This window comes from Bombyx mandarina, chromosome 20 (genome assembly GCF_030267445.1).
Source record: "Bombyx mandarina strain Sakado chromosome 20, ASM3026744v2".
Taxonomy (NCBI): Eukaryota; Metazoa; Arthropoda; class Insecta; order Lepidoptera; family Bombycidae; genus Bombyx; species Bombyx mandarina.
The window spans coordinates 10,834,588-10,851,530 of NC_143226.1; the positions used below are offsets into that span (position 1 = coordinate 10,834,588).

The 16,943-nt window shown below is 38.2% G+C and overlaps 1 protein-coding gene across 1 annotated transcript in view; it reads right to left on the reverse strand.

Moving 5' to 3' along the window:
* Positions 1-16,943, reverse strand: part of Swim (Secreted Wg-interacting molecule) — a 49,472-nt gene that overhangs the window by 26,226 nt on the left and 6,303 nt on the right. Inside the window, exons 2-3 of the mRNA XM_028173710.2 lie at positions 14,368-14,516; positions 13,284-13,452 (exon numbers count right to left, since the gene is read on the reverse strand). Coding sequence (XP_028029511.2) covers positions 13,284-13,452; positions 14,368-14,516 — 318 coding nt within the window. The remainder of the gene's footprint in view (positions 1-13,283; positions 13,453-14,367; positions 14,517-16,943) is intronic.

Sequence of the window (16,943 nt, forward strand, 5' to 3'; positions counted from 1 at the left end):
ATCAGTGGAGAAGGAGATCCTTACGCGGAAGTGGCATTGGATTGGTCACAAATTGAGAAAGCCCGATACCCACCTATCAAAGAGAGCACTGACCTGGAAAGTGTCTGGCAAATGGAAGAGAGGCCGCCCCAGAACAACTTGGCGTCGCTCGGTGGAGCAGGAGCTAGGGGTCTTGGGCATGACGTGGGAGTAGCTAGAACAGACTGCCCAAGACCGATGTAAATGGAAAAATTTGATTCGAGCCCTATACCCCAGCAGAGGATAATAGGAAAGAATGATGACCTAGAATTATATCTAGTATTATATCTAGACACATATTCTTAGATTCTAGAATGTACGTCATCTTGTTACGCCTAGGTTTTAAACAATTTGTATTCTCATAGCTCGTCTGATTACGTAACGTGCTCATAGCCTATTTACATAAATTTGCCGGCGTTTCAAATTCAAGTATAAAGTTGCATTGAAATGCTAATACTGTAAACGGAGCCTTGCAAAAATGTTAATACGTTTTCTGAGATGTGTGAAATTTTCATTGTTTCCCCATTTAAAAGGGATATTACCATCTTTCATTATTATTAATTAAATAATGATTTGTTTATAAACGCCTTTGGAGACAGTCAATCGTATGGCCCGCTTGATGATTAACGTGTCACTCCTAAGCATCAGCTGTTTTACGGCCACCAAGGATTCTTTTCAAAGCTCATTTAAGATAGGTATGCTATAGAACCATCTGCTTCTGTGTTTAATAACTTTTACATCATATAAACATAATTAAGTTTTGTATTTAACTGAGCATCTATATATGAATACGTGAAGCAAAAACTTTGTATCCCTTTTTACGAAAATTGCGCGGACGGAGGAGTATGAAATTTTCCACACTTATAGAGAATATAGAGAAGAAGTGCACAACACATTTTTTTTAAATAATGCATAAAAGATACATTATATCAATAAAGAAAACATTACACATACTACCATGTATTTGACACACACAGATATACTCTTTGTTTATTGTCAAACTTTTGTTATTTCTTAAAGTCTATAGTCAAATTGAGAATAGTTTAGTATTGTTTATCTTTAATACTACGAGTATTTGTCTATAGTGTAGTCTTGGCGAAATCTGTAACAATAGGACCATAATAATGTTGAAACTTATAATTTCAATTAATTATAGTCGAATTTCGACTACTGCGGGACCACTAGTGCGTATTTACAATTAAATGATAAAGTATATAACTTGTTTTTATATTGCGTTTTATGATAATTTTAATTCTTAACAGAACAGCATTCTTCCTATCTACATCAAAGAATGAATGATTGTATTCCATCAACGCGGCAGTAATCAGAATCCGTTACCGAGATATGAGGAGTTACATGATCTCTGCTATCTAAAAATTTTTAATAAGTAATAAGATAATATTATTTATTTTATTATTAGTACGAAGGCTATTCGGAGTGAAATGTGATTTTACGTTTTCTGCAAAGCCGTTTGAGATAGAATGAAGGTATAAGCTATAAGTAGTTATAGAGGTGTATTTTCTTTCAAGTATATTAGATACATCAGGAGTTTTTTACTGGTGGTAGGACCTCTTGTAAGTCCGCACGGGTAGGTATCACCACCCTGCCTATTTCTGCCGTGAAGCAGTAGTGCGTTTCGGTTTGAAGGGTGGGGCAGCCGTTGTAACTATACTGAGACCTTAGAACTTATATCTCAAGGTGGGTGGCGCATTTACGTTGTATACGTCTATGGGCTCCAGTAACCACTTAACACCAGGTGCGCTGTGACCCCTCCAACAATAAAAAAGAGTAGCAAACCAGTGATAGGTCACTCACTATCTTATTCATTTCTGCCGCGAAACATTCATAGGTCTCGGTGGGTCAGTAATCTAAATAATAATCCAAATTAAAGTTTGTATGTCATCGTGGCCTAAAAGATAAGGTGGCCGATGATTAGATGTTTACCAGAATTTTTGAAGTTCCTGTGGGCTAAGCAGTGAAACGGCTGACGTATTCCGATAAAAAATAAATAATAGTTGAAAATAACTAAAAAAATACGCTTTTATAGAAAATGCAACTTAAAAATACAAAATAAATTTTAATAAGTTTCAATTAAAAATAGTGTAAGAAAAAATGATTTTATTGTAAAAAAAAAAGCGTTAGGGTGCATGGTATCAATGCTTTTTTTTAACTATTATTTATTTTTCTATCTTTAGTTGAGTTTAAGTTTTTCCAATATTTTTTTTCATTTTTTAAAAAATGTCATCTGAATCAGTCGGGGTAACTTATTCGAGAAATAGGTGATCGGCGCGCCTGGTAGTGTTTCCTTCTTGGTCTTGACGAAGACACTCAGGAAAACAAAAAATCTCTAATCCTGATTATCCTAGTAAGGATAACGGATCAAACTGTTTAAAATATTGAATTGTCATCGGTCCTTAATAAGTTTGCGAAATTTCGAGTTAATCCGACGTTTTGAAGGGGGCTCAAAATCATGTTTAAAGTTTAAAGATTCCGTTACACACTAACATACGTATGAAGCTAATAAAAGCGTATTAAAAAATTAAAAAATTGGCATTGACAGATGCAGAATGTCTTCGAGAATATGAGTGTGAGTTTTAAAATGATGAAGGAAAGATTTGAAATTTGAAAACAAACAAAATAGACCTTATCGTCCGAGTAATAGATTACAAATTATTATATTCAGAGAATCTCTGTCGAACAGTTTCCAATATGAGCTATATGTGCGTCTCTAATTGACATTGAATTCGAGTTTATCGCGTTTTGTCATTTCGTAATATTTATGATTTTTCTAAAATCAATTACATACGTTGTTGATTATATTTATCAACATTTTAATTGAAAATGCGGAGATCGAAGGTTAAAGTTAGTTTATATTATGTTTTCTGGTTTTATAAGTGACTAGCGGCCCGCTCCGGCTCCGCTCGAGTCTTTAACAAAAATTTCAACAATATTTGACGTTGTTTTATTTTTTTAAATAAAAGAACACTTATTGCGTCATAGCTATAATATTTAGACATATGCTGTCGTGACACTTTTTGTAAATAATAATGTGTTCTACAAAGTCGTAGTACATTATTTTATTTTATCGTCAATAGTTTTCGCAGGGCACGCGATGTAAAGAATATTTTAGGTATCTGTAGTGGAATGAATCGAAACGCACACACTTGAGTTCCACGAGAAAAAAACTAGCTACTATCAGTACTAGGCTCCGATAACCACTCACTGCCAGATGTGACATGTACTCACCCAAATATGCATTAAAATAAAAACAATTTTAGGGTTAGCCCTACTGAATTCAGCGGACATGCTTAGCGTTAACGGCAGCGTTCAACCCTCAGACACAGCCCACTGAGTTTCTCGCCGGATCTTCTCAGTGGGTCGCGTTTCCGATCCGGTGGTAGATTCTACCGAGCACTGCTCTTCATAGGGTCAGTGTTAGCAACACCTCCGGTTTGAGCCCCGAGACCTCACCTACACTCTATGGTAACGCTGATATAGCCTCTTAAGGCTATAAGCATAGGTAGGGAAAAAAGGCAGCGTTTTACTTTTTTTTTATTGCTTAGATGGGTGGACGAGCTCACAGTCCACCTGGTGTTAAGTGGTTACCGGAGCCCATAGACATCTACAACGTAAATGCGCCACCCACCTTGAGATATAAGTTCTAAGGTCTCAAGTATAGTTACAACGGCTGCCCCACCCTTCAAACCGAAACGCATTACTGCTTTACGGCAGAAATAGGCAGATTGGTGGTACCTTTTTTTAATTTTTTTATTGCCTTTGTAGGCAGACCGGCATACGGCCCACCTGATAGTGAGTGGTTACCGTCGCCCATGGACTTCAGCAATGCCAAGGGCAGAGCCAAGCCGCTGCCTACCTAAACGCTACCTAGGTAGGCAGGCAAAACCTACCCGCGCGGACTCACAAGAGGTCCTACCATCAGTAATATATATAACCACATAATATATCGCAGAATATATAATCACATCCCTAGCTTAGAGGCGGACGTGCCTCGAAAAAAAACTACGCGGGTGGTCTTCTTACGTCACTGGAAAATTTGGAATCAGATCCCATATATTAGTAAGCCCTCCCAGTACATTATGTATTTTCAAAGCGTACAGAACTACCTTATACTCAAGGGTCCTTGAAATGAGCATTTCGCTTCGGAGTCACGTTCAAAAGCGCTCGTTGTTTTGAAGCAATAAACAAAAGCACAAACAAGACGCTTATTGAATTTTTATCGATATAACGGTAGTCCATTAGTGCGTGAACAACACTGCCCTCTGTGTGCACAATGTGAGTTTTTTAACGTTCTAGATAGCGTAAAAGTTAACTCTAATTTGTATGCAGTTGGAACAGCGCCTCTAGCGGCAAACGTAGGTAAATGTTCCAAATCCATACAAATTTGAGTTAACTTTTACGCTATCGAACGCTAACGTTTTTACCCTTTTTGACAATATCTTTATATTAATACGTGAAGCAAAAACTTTGTATCCCTTTTTTCGAAAATTGCGCGGACGGAGGGCTTTGAAAATTTCTACACTTATAGAGAATATAGAGAAGGAGTGCACAATGCAATTTTTTTTTTAAATAATGCATAAAAGATACATTAAATCAATAAAGAAAACATTACACACACTACATACCATGTATTTGACGCACACACGCATGCATACTATTTATTGTCAAACTTTTGTCCTTGACGTCTGTTGTCAAATTGAGAATAGAATAAATATTGTTTGTCTTTGTTAATATTTTTTATAGTGTAATCTTGGCGAAATTTTTGATTATAGAAGTATAAAATACAATCATAATAGTGTACAAACTTACAATTCCAATTAATTATAGTCGAATTTCGACTACTGCGGGACCTCTAGTAATAATAAATTGAGCAAAAATCTTGTAATGAACATGTTTATTTGGTCTTTGTCTGGATATTTAATGTTTGTATATTTATTTATTTGTTTATTTAAGCTTCAATAAGTTCTTCCCACAGTAAAGAGAATCCATATTTGGAATTCGATGATCGTGTGAGCTATTTATCCAAAATTATTTATTTATTTTTATCGACAATCGAAATATTCGACACTTTAAATGAAAAGACAAAAAACCTAAACACTAATAATAATTAACGCATCATAATTTTATGAACGAGATGTGTCGTAATAAAATTAAAACGTAAACACAAGCACTACAAGTCATATAGACTTGACACACATTTTTAAATTAATTGCCTTTTCTTTCCAACTCATAAACAAGGGCTGGTGTAAGTGATAAACGGATACGGGTTAATGTTAATTTTGATAAACGCTCTTCACACGCGATGATAATGTTTCGAATGGACGCTCGATATTTTACGCGAAATTTTATATAGGTAACTCTGATTCTGAATTTAGTTGCATTATTAGATATTATTAAAGAAATGGATGGTACGATGATTCCCACCTTGGACCTGGGTTGGATTTGCCATTACCACAGTCTTAGTTACTGGTGCTACTTAGCTTTTTTACTGGTGGTAGGACCTCTTTTGAGTCCGCACGGGTAGGTCCCACCACCCTGCCTATTCCTGCCGTGAAGCAGTAATGCGTTTCGGTTTGAAGGGTGGGACAGCCGTTGTAACTATACTTGAGACCTTAGAACTTATATCTCAAGATGGGTGGCGCATTTACGTTGTGGATGTCTATGGGCTCCAGTAACCACTTAGCACTAGGTGGGCTATGAGCTCGTCCACCCAAATAGCAATTAAAAAAAAAAAAAAATTGTAAATAAATTCACACAACAGCACTCTTTTTTGCCTATAAACATTCCTTTGTCTTGGCGTAGGGCGATTAAACTACCAACCCCGAAATTTAAGTCTTCGGACCACAACACACGTATCTATGCAGTTGCAATAAAACAACAATAAAAATACAAAAACGAAATCGGTCCAGTACAATAACACAATTCCATTCTTATTTTGTAACGAGTTAAAATAAACAGGCAATATTTTATTCAACAGCGTACGAAATAAAATTCACTCGTGTTGTTGACCTAATTCTATCGATATATCTCATAACATCGTTTCACGTCACTACAAAATATGGTGGGACTCGTGCCAAGATCGATTGCTGGTATTCATCTTTGACACTTATAAAGCATTTAAATGATTTCTAATGGTGAAACAGCAAATAGTGTTTATTGTAATAATTAATTTAATAACACTTCGTGTGTGTGACTTAATGACTTTTCTCATGGTGGTTTTCTTGGGAAAAATAGTAACGGTAGCTTCCCATTCCTTTCCGTCCCAGAACTTTTTAGTGGAAGGAAAGAGAAGTCGAGGAAGATTGCCAACCAGGTGGACGGACATTGTCAAGGAGGCCACAACCACCAGCGTCCCGGGCGCCATTAAGCAGGCCGAATGCAGGCAACGTTGGAGGAAGCTGGTGCAAAAACTGGACCACGGTGGTCACGACCCTCAGTAATGAGGAAACGACGAGAAGAAGAAGAAGTGACTTAATTTTAGTGATGGAGATCACGTTCCCTACCCTATGGCGTTAGGTGAAGCCTATAGACACACACATATGGAATACAAGTCGACGGGTGAAAGGCTTGATTTAAGCGACATTTCACTTAATACGCGACACTCTCCTCCTCCTCCTCGCGTCGTTTTCCTCATTACTGAGGGTCGAGACTCCCCCGCTGCATCAGTTTCTCCCGTACGATTTCCCTCCATCTGCTGCGATCCTTTGCTGCATGAAGGGCATTGTGGAAATTGATGCTTAGAGAAGATCGTATTTGGTCCGACCATCTCGTGGGACTGCGCCACACATCTTTGTAATTAATGGCACGTTTTATTTGTTATCACCATCAACAATTCAATGTTATTTAATTGAACTTCAATTAAGCTTACTTCATTCAAATACCTGAAGAAGTATTTTTTGTTATGATATTTTTTTTACAAATTTTAAACTTTAAATGACTCTCCTGTAAAGCTGTAAAAATGTCGCTCAATCTAAATAGCCTTTAACCAATCGAAGCGTATTGTGTTTGAACACTTGAAACTGATGGTAGAAGCTATCTATGCGCGTGTCATAAATTTATTCACTCTCTCCTGACATTGGCGTCAGAGTTGTGGTTGTTTTTGTAGTCCTAGGGTAGGTACTACGCTGTAGATAGGGCTCTCCCAAGTTGTCTCCACTTTATCCCATCTTGTGCTTGCCTTTTAACATCAATCCAGACGTCAGAGAACCCGTCGCTTGCGACGAAGGGCTCGACGAGTAAATTAACCCCCAGACACGGCCCACTGAGTTTCTCGCCGGATCTTCTCAATGGGTCGCGTTTCCGATCCGGTGGTAGATTCTGCGAAGCACGGCTCTTGCTAGGGTTCGTGTTAGCAACGTCGTCAGATTTGAGCCCCGTGAGCTCACCTACTAGTTAAGCTTCCGCTGAAATAGCCTCTCAAGGCTATCAGCTTAGGTAGGAAAAAAAATCGCATGCATTATTCATATTTCGAGAATGTGAATGATTCATTTTTTTTTCCATAAATAAAGTAGCGGGTAAGTGTTGCAATAGAATATCGACCTTGGCAATGTCACCGTTAAAATTGAATTGCAGAGACGAATGCTTCTCAAACTTTAAAACTGCTGGACGTATTAAACGATCAATAGTGTTCATAAAATTGCGGACTTTTACATTGTCATGTAGGTATTTCATTATTGGTTGGATTTTAGAAGTAGAAGAAAGCATAAAATACATTTGAATATGCAATTTCGAAAAGGGCACATGTCGTATATTTTGTCAAATACGTTTTTTCATATACATGTAGTTTTGAGGCTTACTTACACCCATTTTATAATAATTTCAGTAATTTTTAATTGCTAATTAAAACTTAAATATGTCTCATAAGTTAATATTTTAAATTTTACACTGCTTTAGAAAATGATCAGTTTTTTTTCATTTCCTGAACATTTTGCATTGTCAGAGATGTGCCCTTTTTGAAATTGCATATTCATTTATGTTACCAAAACGTGTTTTTTTTTTTTTTTTTTTTTTTTTTTTTTTTTTTTTTTTTTTTTTTTTTTTTTTTTTTTTTTTTTGCCACGACATCTACATATAGATAGTGTAGCCATGGCCTCTAAATTCCAAAGGCGGTTCTCATTTCGTCTATCTATCCTATGCTCAATAAGACAAAATCTAAAATTAAAATCTCTCAGAACCTCTCGGGAAGAAATTCGGCGGAATCTTGCTTGGTTTCTTCTGGCAAAAGAAGAATACACAAAGACACAACATTATTATTACCTGCTAGCTGACCCGGCAGACTTCGTAGCGCCTCAATCGATAAATAAAAGACCTAAGCTTTTGTATAAAATAAACTTAAAACAAACAAAAGGAATCCGTCCGATGGGGGACACATCAAAGGAAAAACAAAATTGTTATTTTTTATTTAATTCCGAACATTTTCATATTTATCTAACCTTTGAAACCTTCTCTGGACTTCCACAAATAATTCGAGACCAAATTTAGCCAAATCGGTCCAGCCATTCTCGAGTTTTAGCGAGACTAACGAACAGCAATTCATTTTTATATATATAGAGAGATAGATTACGAGAATCTTTATAACAGTTGGCAGTGCTATAGCGGATGTAAAAAAAATAATATTACAAAAATGACGCACACCCGAATAGTTTGAGAATAACTGTAATACCATTCTCTAGAAGCTCGGCCGCACGCCAGACTACGGACACCACCTCAAACACCTGGGTCACGTCTAAATATAAACAAACGAATCATTCTGTGTAACTAAAGCATTATCGTTACGCATAGGTGCTACGTGCAATAGAAATCTGATTACGAAATACGTCAAGAGCGTGTGTATCATTGAATTATTTACAAGTGACATTTGATTGCGCGGTGCTGTGACAAATGTCAATTGAGTTCGGGGTTTTTTTTTATTGCCCTTGTAGGCAGACGAGCGCACGGCCCACCTGATGGTGAGTAGTTACCGTCGCCCGTGGAGTTCAGCAATGCCAGGGGCAAAGCCAAGCCGCTGCCTAACTGGTATGTAACTAAGTGTAACTGGAATAACCCCTTAGGCTCCCAGGGAAATAAATTATCGCAAGGGCGTCCTCTGGAGAAAATGCCCGCAGCAACTTTTTTTATTTTTTTTATTGCTTAGATGGGTGAACGAGCTCACAGCCCACCTGGTGTTAAGTGGTTACTGGAGCCCATAGACATCTAAAACGTAAATGCGCCACCCAACTTGAGATATAAGTTCTAAAGTCTCAGTATAGCTACAACGGCTGCCCCACCCTTCAAACCGAAACGCATCACTCATTGCTTTATGACAGAAATAGGCGGGGTGGTGGTACCTACCCGTGCGGACTCACAAGAGGTCCTAGCACCAGTAAACAAGTATGTACGCTGGTTCTCATAGTACAGGGAATCCTAGTTTGAGACGATTGTGTGCGATTTGTTCCCGTTCATTTATTTATAGGTATATTAAAATTTATCTTCACTAACTTACGGAAAAAAGTTACGAGCAAATGAATATAAATATGTATGTCGGCGCAAATATGACTATTTACCTAGTGATCATCAACTAATTACTCTGTGATAAGAAATTGATGTTAAACAGTCCCTTTTATTGTAATTTCAATACTTTAAAATCTTGTAAACACGCTCACGTGTTTAATACTTGTCAACACGCTGACGTGTAAAGTCCTATAAATACGGCCGTGCTGTCTAGCGTAGAGTCATTCGTGTCCGAGCCGTAGTACAGTACGGATCTCTCTGAACGTTGTCACGCTTCTCGTGAAATATACGCAGTTATTGTGAAGTTCTGGTGAAGTTTTGTTTTGGAAGCCCAAACATGAGTCATCATCGAGAATTTAATGACCGTGACGTCAGCAATGGTGACGTCACACTTTTTACAAACAATACGGACGTCCCTACTCCGTCATCAGAAGCGGGATCACACGCCGCCTCCGCTCAGCAACAACCTGGTGACCAGATAACCATATCGGCGGATAATGACTACCCTTCAGCATCAGCCGATAAGCCTGTACCGTCTGCTTCACAAACCAGCATGGTCGAGCGACGGAATCAACAATCAACTGATCAATGAATACAAAAGATAAGTTTTTATTTTTGATTACTAAAATTTCACCACAAAATTCATCTGAAGACCATGATATCCTTACACAACAAACAACACCTTACACATTCTTATCCCACCTTCAATAAATCTACGAGAACCTCCGAGAAATCTACGAGAACCTCCGAGAAATCTACGAAAACCTCCGAGAACCCTACAATAAAATCGCATTTAATAGTCTCAAACTTACATAGTTACGAGTAACGCAAGTATAACAGATGCGCTACTCGGAGAAACTTTTTATTCCTGCAGATCAATGGGAATCAAAGAAAACCTACGAGAATCAACCAGGCTGGTGCAGAGCGCGCACCGCCCAAGTGGGATCACATGCCGCCTCCGCTCAGCAACAACCTGGAGACCATTTAACCATATCGGCGGAAGAAGACTACCCCCCAGCAACAGCCGATGAGCCTATACATCTACTTCACAAATCAGCATGGTCGAGCAACAAAATCAACACTCAAAGATAAGTTTTTATTTTTGATTACTAAAGTTCCACCACATAAGTACCACAGTGTACGCCTCGGCAAAAGTACCACAGTGTACGCCTCGGCAAAAGTACCACAGTGTACGCCCACTACATAAGTACCACAGTGTACGCCCACTACATAAGTACCACAGTGTACGCCCACTACATAAGTACCACAGTGTACGCCCACTACATAAGTACCACAGTGTACGCCCACTACATAAGTACCACAGTGTACGCCACAACATCACACTACACAACATCCTTATCCGAACACCTTAAATAAATCTACGAGAACCGCCGAGAACTCTACGAGAACCGCCGAGAACTCTACGAGAACCGCCGAGAATTCTACGAGAACCCTACTATACCCTCCGAGAACCCTACGATACCCTCCGAGAACCCTACGATACCCTCCGAGAACCCTACAATCAAATCGCATTAATAAGTCTCAAACCTACATAGTTACAAGTAACGCAAGTATAACAGATGCGCTACTCAGAGAAACTTTTTATTCCTGCAGGTCAATGAGAATCAAAGAAAAACCTACGAGAATCAACGAGGCCGGTGCAGAGCACGCACCACCTGTCAGTATGGCCGTGTCGGCGCAAATATGACTATTTACCTAGTGATCATCAACTAATTACTCTGTGATAAGAAATTGATGTTAAACAGTCCCTTTTATTGTAATTTCAATACTTTAAAATCTTGTAAACACGCTCACGTGTTTAATACTTGTCAACACGCTGACGTGTAAAGTCCTATAAATACGGCCGTGCTGTCTAGCGTAGAGTCATTCGTGTCCGAGCCGTAGTACAGTACGGATCTCTCTGAACGTTGTCACGCTTCTCGTGAAATATACGCAGTTATTGTGAAGTTCTGGTGAAGTTTTGTTTTGGAAGCCCAAACATGAGTCATCATCGAGAATTTAATGACCGTGACGTCAGCAATGGTGACGTCACACTTTTTACAAACAATACGGACGTCCCTACTCCGTCATGTATATAAATATATTTTTTTAATTACTGTCTAGTTTATCGTCCACCATTTTTAGTTTATACAAGTAATTCATTTTTACTAAAACTTATTTAATGCTTTACTGTTATATTAATATTTTTATGCCATTGTGAAAAGTATAAATAAAAAAATAATTAAAATAAACAAAAAAGTTGTCTGCATTTAAAATTCTAACTAAAAAGCGTAGAGAAAGATCTATAATATCTCTCTAATATATTTTAAGCAACCAATTAGCCTTTTTATGGTAATGATTGAAAATAAATATTCATTAAGGATATAAAAACCGCCGTATTCAGAGCTAAATCTCTACTGATTTACATTTGAAGTATGAGAATGGATAAATTTGCTATACAATTAGCTGTGTTTACAATTTACTGTTTGCGTGCCTGAATTATATTTTTTGCGTATTTTTATAAGACAATACCTATATACACTATATATAAATGTAATATCTGCGCAGAAGTAAAAAAAATGCCTCCAGTCTCGCGATTCCAAATTCACTAATTTAACGGCCGTCTAGTGTAGTGCTAAATGACATGGTCACTACACAAGGTGGTCGCGGGTTCGAATCCCGCCAAGGGAAGATACTTGTATGATAAATATAAATGTATTTTCCAAGGTTATGGATGTATATTAAATATATGTATGTGTATAATAAAAATCTTACATTTATATCCGTTATCTGGTACCTGTAACACAAGTTCTTTACGAACTTATCACGGGACCAGTTAATGTGGCGTGATTGTTAGTAAATATTTATTTATTATTTATTATTACTAATATCAATAATACACTGTTTTTCGTATTTTCAATCTGCCTAAAATACCTTTAGAAATTTTGTCGCTAGAGACTAAAGCTCTTGGGCGTAAACTGTTACGTCTCGTGTTTTTATCTATTTTTATCTCAAATATTAGAGCATATTCTTTATTTGTTTTTAAAATATCTACATGTCACTTTAAGCCTTGTTTACTGCCAAGATTCATTGCAATTATACGACTCTACTTTAAAAATAAGGTGTCGTTCTAATTTTGTTAGACGACACGAATTTTATTTAAAAAATGCGATTATATTTTTATTCTCTGTTCTAGAATATCGGACGAAGTACATAATGACTTATTTTTATGGGTTTTCCGATTATCTTGGTCTTACCTATAGTAATATATAAATCTATTGTGGTTTTTACGGATGTTCCATTATAACTACTGAACCATTAACCCGATTGACTTGAAACTTGGTATCCATGTAGAAAATACATGTACTTAATGGATAGGCTAATATTTATATGAGGGTTGGACTCCCTAATAATAATGACTATAATTGATAATGTTAATTTTAAAAGCCCAGCGAAGGCGAGTACGTCTATATGATATATGATTGGTAGACCAGCTCAAGATTCATATGGTGTTAAGTGGTTCACGAAGCCCTATGATTGAGTTTATCGTTGTCAATCTAAAAAGCATGCTGTGTGCCATGAAAACTCTATCAATAACATTACTTTCTCGCTCGGAATCTTCCGTTGAACTCACATGGCCACGAGCGAGATAACACCACTCAGAACATTGGTATACCTAGCAAAAAGATACCTAGCAGAAAGTTCGGTATAGGATCATCCTTTTGTCATTCCGTATATGAGTAATAATGAGTACTTACCACAGATTGCAGCCTTTGTTAACTTGATCATCCGGTGCATAAGTCTGTTGCTCGTATTCACACGATACTGAGGTTATCTGAGGTGGGCTGCATACTTTCTTGTAATCGGGACAGCAGTCATCGTGGTGCCTTGTGTGATCACAGAACTCGTCGCAATAGCAGAGAGTACCTATAGTGGAAATGTTTCATTTTTATCGGCCAAAACACAAGGGTCAATTAGATTAGTGAGCTATATTGGCAATATACAGAACTTAATACGCGTATACACGGTCTTTATTTGACTGTTCCTAAGTGGATACCACGCAATGATAACCGCAGCAGTTCCACTCATAAAGTGTAAATTAGACGAAAGCCGCAATGGATTCAAACTACGCCTAAAGGTCACGTTTGAAGTCTATGACGTAAACAAAATATTGCATAGACAAGTAAAATGGTTAACTAAGCACCACTTCCAACATTCTGGTTCTGTCCCCCTACCTATTCGTTTGTAGCCTATGTGCTCAACGAGCTCACGAGCTCAACCTGAGAGAATTTGCTAACACTTCGAATCCCGCAGGCAGGTACCAATTTTTCTAATGAAATACGTACTCAACAAATGTTCACGATTGACTTCCACGGTGAAGGAATAACATCGTGTAATAAAAATGGAACCCGCAAAATTATAATTTGCGTAATTACTGGTGGTAGGACCTCTTGTGAGTCCGCGCGGGTGGGTACCACTACCCTGCCTATTTCTGCCGTGAAGCAGTAATGCGTTTCGGTTTGAAGGATGGGGCAGCCGTTGTAACTATACTTGAGACCTTAGAACTTGTATCTCAAGGTGGGTGGCGCATTTACGTTGTGGATGTCTATGGGCTCCAGTAACCACTTAACACCAGGTGGGCTGTGAGCTCGTCCACCCATCTGAGCAATAAAAAAAATAAAAAACTAGCCCCATCAGGAGCAGCGCTTCGTAAAATCTACCACCGGATAGGAATCGCGACCCACTGAGAAGATCCGGCAAGAAACTCAGTGGGCCGCGGCATCCTGGCCACTTCCCTCAAGACAAATAACTGTAAATTTAAGATCAATCTGGAATACTCACCCAATATCGGCACTGAGCAATCGTCTTTTCGATTGTAGCAGCATTTATTATCGTCTGGACGCGCGGCGCAGTACCGGCCGTTGAGCAATTCTGGACCGGAGTACGCCAAGCAAGATGACAGCAATGGCAGAACTAAGACGACTAGAAACCTGGGGAATGGAGTTTTTATCTTATTACTGGTGATAGGACGTCTTGTAAGTCCGCATGGGTAGGTCCCACCACCCTGCCTATTTCTACCGCGAAGCAGTAATGTGTTTCGGTTTGTAGGGTGAGACAGCCGTTATAAACATACTTTACGTTGTAGATGTCTATCGGCACCTATCTTTTTTTTTCATTGCCCTTGTACGCAGACGAGCATTCGGCCCACCTGATGGTGAGTGGTTACCGTCGCCCGTGGACTTCAGCAATGCCAGGGGCAGAGCCAAGCCGCTTAATACTTTCTAAAAGCCTCGTTTGTAGAAGGACATGTCATAGCGCTCGGGAAACACCTTGGAGGGGAGCTCATTCTATAGCCGGTACGTGGCAAAAAGGACCCCTGGAAACGCACTGTCGATAAACGCAGCGGTTCCAGATAATATGGATGAACTCTGCTCAGATGGTGGGAGGTGCGATGGTAAAAAGGAGATGAGGGATCATCTCAAACAATTCCTCAGAGCAGTCCTATCTATTTGCTGGTAGCCCAAGGCGCTGTTCCAACTACGCCCGGTCGGATAGAGCTCACGGGCTCAACCTGAGGGAATTTGCTAACACTAGCCTCTTACCGAGATCTGATCTGAGTAATTGAATTCGACTATATTGATAATATACTCTATACTTTATTTTATTTTGTAGAAGTCGGTTTTCGTTTTTGTTATAATTTTATGTCAGTAAGTGTAATAGGGTTAGTAAATTTCTTTGTGCCTGCGTTACCATCAAACATCAATGGATCAAGTTGTCCGCCGACCGCGGGCAGGATGCGATCGACTCGACATGAAGTTTAAATTTCTATAACTTTTATACAAATTTGACACGATGGAATTATTTTTCAACGATTATCATTCGTTGGTAAAGCGGATACGTAAAGTTTTTTTCATAGCAAACTTGACGTCACTTCAAAGTTCCTTAATTAGTTCGATTACGACCTGCCACAAACGCGCTCTTTCATCGGCCGGACTATAGATAATAACACAGTTTTTGGTTATACACCCACACTCTCTCTCTCTTTCTCTCTCTCTATATATATATCTAGTATTTATCGTTAATCTTGTTAAATACGGCTAGGTTCGCCGGCCGATTTTTGACTTCAATTTAATCCGATCTTTAGGAAGCTTCAGAGACTAACGCGCTAGGATAATCTGAAGATTTCTTAAAAATTTCATCGAAATCAGTCCAGCTATTTCGGAGTCTAGAGAACATAAATATCCACACATCCACTTATAATTCAGAACACTTCTTGATATCTAAATAGTAGTTTAAATTTACACATTTGAGTGCCGTAATGAATATTTCAAACACATATGATTTTCTAAAAGAGCAATAAAATTAACATAATCTATCGATATTTTAGTTTTGTTATTCTGAATTTGGGAATAACAACAAATTAAGAATATAAAAACAATTAGGTGATGTTGTTTGTACTCGAAGTATGTACTACCACTCGTTCTAGGATATAAATTATTATATTGGTACTCTAGAACTGATGGTAGGGAATATTATGACTCCTACAAATCAAACAAGCGTCCAGAGAAATCTGAAGGTTGTGATGCTGAGAACCACCGCCGCACTGTTCGGTATTCTATGGGGTTATAATGAAGTAATTTATTTGGACCAAATATAGACTCCAGACCAGATGCCCTTTATTATCTCGATTGAAATCAGAAACTGGGGTAGACAACAAGATTAGATTAGATCCACCCCATAGCTGCTATATGTAGGAGATTATGAGACAACTTATACCGCGCCCCAGAGAAAGAATATGTCGTGTCTATAAGATACTTCTTTACTGGTGGTAGGACCTCTTGTGAGTCCGCACGGGTAGGTACCACCACCCTGCCTATTTCTGCCGTGAAGCAGTAATTAATGCGTTTCGGTTTGAAGGGTGGGGCAGCCGTTGTAACTATAATTGAGACCTTAGAACTTATATCTCAAGGTGGGTGGCGCATTTACGTTGTAGATGTCTATGGGCTCCAGTAACCACTTAACACCAGGTGGGCAGTGAGCTCGTCCACTCATCTAAGCAACAAAAAAAAAAAAAAAAATTTGCGTTCGATCCCTTTTCTCAATATGGGCATTCAGGTTTTCATTCACTCAACCTCTAAGCGTGCGCCGTGAATTTGTTTGTTTTTCTTTAAAATAGTCATTCAACCAGATCACCTACATTCTAAAAATCTTGAATCATCGCTTTTCGCTTTTGAACAGAAGGCGAATAAATCGAATCTCATTCTAGTAGGTATAAATTGTTTAAATTTGCAAATTTAATTCACGATAATCACATAACGCTATGCTATTATAATAAAATAAAAATTAAGACATTGACCGCATTTTAATGAGAAAAAAACATTTCTCGATTTTTTTTTTTTATCGCTGTAGATATTGGC